The 6,548-nt window shown below is 41.6% G+C and overlaps 1 protein-coding gene across 5 annotated transcripts in view; it reads right to left on the bottom strand.

Annotated features, from left to right (window-relative positions):
• Positions 1 to 537: 537 nt before the first annotated feature.
• ARHGEF9 (Cdc42 guanine nucleotide exchange factor 9) overlaps positions 538 to 6,548 on the bottom strand; it is a 185,155-nt gene continuing 179,144 nt past the window's right edge. For 4 of the 5 annotated variants that reach the window (XM_019715751.2, XM_019715753.2, XM_019715752.2 and 1 more), the window contains exon 10: positions 3,728 to 3,957. In XM_019715751.2, coding sequence (XP_019571310.1) covers positions 3,776 to 3,957 — 182 coding nt within the window. In that variant the 3' untranslated portion in view covers positions 3,728 to 3,775. Of the gene's footprint in view, positions 3,109 to 3,727; positions 3,958 to 6,548 lie in introns of those variants that run through there. The other variant, XM_074323195.1, reaches the window with a different exon arrangement.

Genomic DNA, 6,548 nt, shown 5'->3' with positions numbered 1-6,548 from the left:
GGTCACTCCACCCACTTTTGGGAATGCATAAGGAATGTGTCTACCTCTGAGGAGACAGGACCAGAAGCATTAGGAAAGAACTGGGGGTAGGGGATTCCTAAGTGATATGGTCTCTGGCTGGGTGCAAAAAAACAGCTTTTATGCTTCCATAAGTCCCCAGGGCAGGTACTGAACTTGCAGCTACAAGGAAAAAGAACAAGGTTAGGAATGGACCTTCAAGTCTGGTCAAAGAGCCATGCAACTTGAAGGACAGTCCCATCCATAAGGAAACTGTAAGTGCCCTGATTACAGGATCAAACTTGATTCTTGTGACCAGCTCTTCCAGAAAGAACATGGAAGGTCACAGCCAATAGAATGCCTGGAAATGGTACAGCAGGGTTGGCAGGCCAAGATTAGGTTGGGGTATGCTGCCCCTACAGCAGGTAAATTCCCTTTATTTTGTAATTGGCAAAACACAAACACACACAGAGAGAGAGAGAGAGAGAGAGAGAGAGAGAGAGAGAGAGAGAGAAATGGCACATGAGCTATGCCTGGAGGTGTCTTTTTACTTCTTTTATTGAACTCCATAAATATTTTCATAAGGCTTTGTGTCATTACAACATCATATTTTTGTTGTTAAACAGTTTTTTAAACACACAACTTTGACACTTGTTTGACAGGGTCAAACAGTCAGATAGAAGAAAAAATAATAAACTGGCAAATGCAGAGCAGCAGGGGTAATCAAAATCACTGTTGCCCATCCATCCACCCCAGCCCACCCCATCCCCAAAGCACTAAAAGATCACTATTCGGCTTTACACTAGAATTGTTAGAACTTCCTTGTTGCTGTCCTTATAAATCCATTAGAGATATACACATAGAGAGAAGGGGAGAGAGGGAGAGAAAAAGGAGTTAGATTTCTGTGTTAGGACCATCCCACAGCAGGGCCCATAGAACACACTAGCAAAGCCTTTTGAAGAGCAAATCCAGGCCTCATTGAGTTGAGGAAAAGGGAGCTCAGGGCCATGCAGAAACAGAGAAGATTTACAGAGTTCTTGGGGATAGCACTGCTGTAAGGACACAGAATAGGCTTGGACCATGAACCCATATAATGGGGCTCCCCTTGGGGCTGCTGGCCACTGGTCTGATTGGCTGCCATAGGCTGGTGGAACACTACAACCCAGGGCAAATTGATTTCTTATTGTTTTCATGTTATTGGTATCTGGTGAGGTCAGAGGGTTGGGTAGATGAGAGATGGGTAGATGAGAGAATGGTGGCAAGAGGTGATATCCCTGATCCTGGAGCTCTGGGCACAGGCCCAGGGGAGTGTGGGGACAAGAGGGCATGGTCAAGAGATGTTGTATGTAGGTCTAGGGACTTGTCTAAGCATGTCCTCTCGGTGTGCCCCAAGACCCTGGAAAACATGTCAAGGGGAAGCCTACTGGGAAGGAATAACAAGTAGGAAAAGGATGTAAGTTCAAGGGAGGCCTATGCAGCCACTGAAACACATCCTATTTGCCAGGGAGGCCAATTTAGCTTAGGCACTGGGTACCAGGTCCCTTGCCAAGGGGGCTGAAGTAGCTGGGTCATGTGCTGAGCAGTGGTGGCCAGTCCCGAGCCCTGGACCTCTGCCTGGCGCAAGCTTATCCTTGGCCTACTCCACAAGTCCGATTTGTGTGTGCTGAAATGGGAGCTAAAATGTCTTGTAATTTGATTCCCACAGAGGAAAACATTCCAGGCTGGACATGGCCTCACCTGTGCCAGGAGACATAGAGCAGGAATCAAACCAGCTACACTGAGGGCCCCATGCAAACATGGCTGCTGCTCAATAAGCTGAGGACCTTTCATGATGAAGTCTTCTCCCATGGGGTCCAGGACAGACTCACAATCTACAGATTTTTCACTAGAGTGGCTCTGCATAGCAGTGCCAATACTCACTCCTTTGTGCCCCATTCTCCTTGCTATTCAAGGTCTATCCACCCAAAAGGCCATGTGGGAGGGGTAAATACTCCTGCACCCACAGGGAACCTGCCTCTTTGTGGGAGAAGTTAGTTTTGCCCAAGTGTAAAGCCTGCCAAAAATGAGCCTGAGGATAGCATCTCTGTCTCAGATCCTTTCTCCACAGGGAAAAGTACCCTGGGGTCCTCACTTACTTGCTTCAAATGTCGTGAGATGGGAGAATGTTGGAAACAGGGCCTCCTTCAAGTACCTGAAGTGTTTTAACTATGTCAACACCAACAATCCTTCTTTGCCAGGAGAGCAGGAGAAAGAAGGAAAATAGGAAGAGGGGAAGGAAGGCGCCATGGAAGAATGTCCACGCAATCTGCTAACAATGGGGGAAGTCTCACATAACTTGAATGGTAGGAACTGCAGGTACAAATCTTGGGCCAAGGCTGTCTCTTTCCATACCCATCCCTATTCTTTCCTGTAAGAGGTTATTGTCAGCCTTGGATCCTGTCCAGGTCAATAATTTAAAGACAGCTCATGATATTGGTCAGGTGGACTCTGTTTTGACCCCTTCATAGACTCCTATCAATGATGCCTAAACAATTTGCAAATGGAAACAGGGATGAGCAGGTGCTCAAACTCATGGCGGTGAGGAGCCCCACCGTAAACCTACTTGCTGCTGGAGGCAGTTGGAATTCCTCCCACAGGAGGCAGAGTCTCAGCCTCTTTGCTTCCAGTTCAGATCTTTTAGGTTAGGGGTGGGATAGGCTTAGAAGGAAAACCATAACCAAAGTGTCTTGAAGAAGAAGAATTTGCCCAAACGAAATCCCAGACACAAAACTATCATGACTCAGCAGTGCTGCAGTATGGGAAACCCCAGTGCTAGGAAAAGAAACAGCCCAAATGCAGAATATTCCCTGAACACAAGTCCTCTCCAGCATCATTATACTCTGACAATCCCTTGCTTCTGTTTGGTTTTGATCCCTCTACAACACCTAAAACACAGTGAAAGCAATAGAAATATCGAGCAGTTATCACAGGGCACAACAGAGCATGTCCAGACTGGCACAACTGAGGACAGAAGATGCAGGGAAAAGGCTGTTTGGGGCAACTGCAGGGCTGCAGAAACATTCACAGACGGTCAGCTGAGGGAGAAGAGAATGGGGACCCTCCTCCCTTTACCTAGTGAAAGGGAAAAGGGGAAAAAAAGAAATTCCAAACTTCCAAACTCCACCACATTAAATTAAATTAAAAAGTCATCAGCATCAGTATCATCACAAAAAAAAAAAAAAAAAAAAAAAAAAAACCCACAAAAAAAACCCCAACAACAACAATACAAATACAACTAAGGTAATAATGACAAGTCAAGTCAAGGAATCACAGGGGAGCAAAGAGATTATCTCAACAAGAAAAGGAACAAATAGAAATGTCAATTTCTGAAAGTAAAGGGGAGGGGGACAGGGTAAGAACAGAAAACTTTTTAGAAGGGATCACATGTTTGGAAGTCATTGGTACCTCTTCCTACCAACTACAGATTTCACTTCTCCAAAACAACAGAAAACATTTTTGGTCCTTGTGTGTGTATGTGTGTGTGTGTGTGTGTGTGTGTGTGTGTGTGTGTGTGTATGCACACTCAAGGGTCTCTGCATGTGTGTATACATCCATATATGTGTGTGTGTGTGTATGTATATATATATATGTATATACATATATATACACATATATATATATACATATATATATACATATATATATATATAAATTTCAACAGTGCTTCTCCGAAAAAAGGTCCATCTATAAATATAATTTTATTTACTTTATTTTAAAATTATCTGCCTCCCTGCAGGTATTACTTTTTGAAGGGGGTTAACCTGCTGAAGTTTTGCCAGAATGGTGACTGGCTGCGCTTGGGTTCGGTGAACTCAAAGACCTGTGACTGAGCGATGCCGTCGGGGACCAGGTACTGGCCCTGGTTTAACGGGTCCTGCGGTGGTGGGTAGGAAGGAGGAACTGATCGGGCAGAGTTGACACCTAGAGTAGATGGAAGATCAAAGGGAAAGGGTATAAGTTAAGTAGCAAGGGACTTCTCAAATTACCCAAGGATGACTTTGAGCAGAAAATTCAAGGCAGTCTGTTTTAGAGAGTGTGAACTAGAACTGAAAATCATCCAAGGGAAGAATTACATTCCTTAACAGACTTTGGAATGGTGTGGTGATTATTGCAACAAACATGCTTTCCCATCTACACAGTATCACAGAGAAACTTGGGTTATTTCCATCAGCCATTTTACAGATGAGTACACTGAGACCTGGAGGAAAACGTCATACCCAGGGTCACAAAGCAAGGGCTAGAACCCATATCCTTTGACTTCTCAGTTCAGAGCTCTTTCCAAGAGACCATAATACATTATGCAGGGCTTGGTCCTGCAAATAACCCAATGATCTCCATTTAACGTCAAACAACATTTTCTACCTCCTCCACTACCCCCCTGGAAGTGATAAAAGAGGCTTGTTATGAACTACTGACTTCAGGACAGATAATTGGGGGGAAATGTTTTTTTTTTTGTTTTTTTTTAAATTTTATTTTATTAAATTTATTGGGGTGACAATTGTTAGTAAAATTACATAGATTTCAGGTGTACAATTCTGTATTACATCATCTATAAATCCCATTGTGTGTTCATCACCCAGAGTCAGTTCTCCTTCCATCACCATATATTCGATCTCCCTTACCCTCATCTCCCACCCCCACCCCCCGCCCCCCTTACCCGAAATGTTTTTCTAAAAGCTAAGGTATGCGTGATCTAGTATTCTATATCAGGTTGAGAGTAACGAAACTGTATTTAATAGGAAAGTGATATTGGTAGTTGAGAGGGAAAACAAACTCACTACCAGAAGATATGATTCATGGAACACAAGGGAGACTTAGAATATATTTGTGACCTTTCAAAAGGAATGCTTCAATGACTTCTCAACTTTCATTAGGAGGGTTTGCAACCATAAAGCAAAATCCACATGAATGGAGGATTGAGGGAACCAAGGGACCTAAATTTAAAGTTTAATCCTAATCTACATTCAGAACAGAATAGTCTGAGGCATATAACATATGACACAGAATGCAAGAAAGACCTCTCTGCTGCTCCCACGTACCTTCCTCATCTGCTGGCCAGTATCTAAAATTTCAACATTATAGCTTCTTTGTTTGATGACTTGATCCTATTACCCTGGAAGTAGTATCATATTAAGTCATCATCAGCCATTGGCACTTCAGTAGGAAGGAACTGTTTTTTCCCTAAAAGGCAGTATTTTTTGTTTTCTAGTTTTGTTGAGATATAACTGACAGACAATATTGTGTAAGTTCAAGGTGTGCAACGCGATGATTTGAAACATGTACGCGTATATACTGAGAAATGATTACCACAATAAGGTTAGCTAGTACATACGCCACCTCATATAATTACCTTTTTTGTGGTAAGAACATTTAAGAACTACTCTTTCTGATGTAATACAGAATTGTACACCTGAAATCTATGTAATTTTACTAACAATTGTCACCCCAATAAATTTAAAAAAAAAGAACTACTCTTTCAGCAACTCTCAAATATATGATGAGTATTGTTAACTACAGTCACTATACTGTACATTATATCCCCAGTACTTCTTCATGTTATAACTGGATGTTTGTTTCCTTTGACCAACATCTCCCCACTTCCTCTAACTCTAGCTTCTGGCAATCACGGATCTACTTTTTGTTTCTATAAGTTTGCGTTTTTTACATTCCTAATATAAGTGCGATCATATAGTATTTGTGTTTTACTATCTGACTTATTTGACTTAGCACAATGCCCTCAAGGTCCACAAATAGCAGGTATTCCTTCTTTTATGCCTGAATAGTATTCCACTGTGTGAGTATGTATGTATGCATGTATGTATGTATGTATGTATGTATGTATGTATGTATGCACCACATTTATTTTATCCATTCATCTGCTGAAGGACAAGTAGGTTGTTTCCACATCTTGGCTATTGTGAATAATGCTGCAATGAACACATGAGAGTGCAGATATCTCTTCGAGATCCTGATTTCATTTCCTTCCTATATATACTCAGAAATGGGATTGCTAGATCAGATGGCAGTTCTAATTTTAATTTTTTGAGAACGCCTCATACTGTTTTCATAGTGGCCACACCATTTACATTCTCACCAATAGTGCACAAGGGTTCTCTTTTCTCCACATCCTCACGAGCACTTGTTATGTTGTCTTTTTGTTAATAGCCATTCCAATAGACATGAGGTGAGATCTCACCGTGATTTTGATTTCTGTTTCTCTGATAATCAGTGATGTTGAGGGCCTTTTCATGTATCTGCTGCCCATCTCTATGTCTTCTTTGGAAAAAATGTCTATTCAGGTCCTCTGCCCATTTTTTAATTGGACTACTTATTTGTTTTGTTTTCTTTGTTTATTTGCCATTGAGTTGTATGAGTTGGTTATACACTTTGAATTTTACTTTTTAAAATATTTTTCTTTTTTTACACTTTTATTAGTTTTAGGTGTATAACAGAGTGATTAGACATTTGTATAACTTATGAAATGATCACCTTGTTAAATCCAGTACCCATCT

The sequence above is a fragment of the Rhinolophus sinicus genome, chromosome X (genome assembly GCF_036562045.2).
Source record: "Rhinolophus sinicus isolate RSC01 chromosome X, ASM3656204v1, whole genome shotgun sequence".
NCBI lineage: Eukaryota > Metazoa > Chordata > Mammalia > Chiroptera > Rhinolophidae > Rhinolophus > Rhinolophus sinicus.
This window is presented reverse-complemented; position numbering and strand designations above follow the sequence as displayed.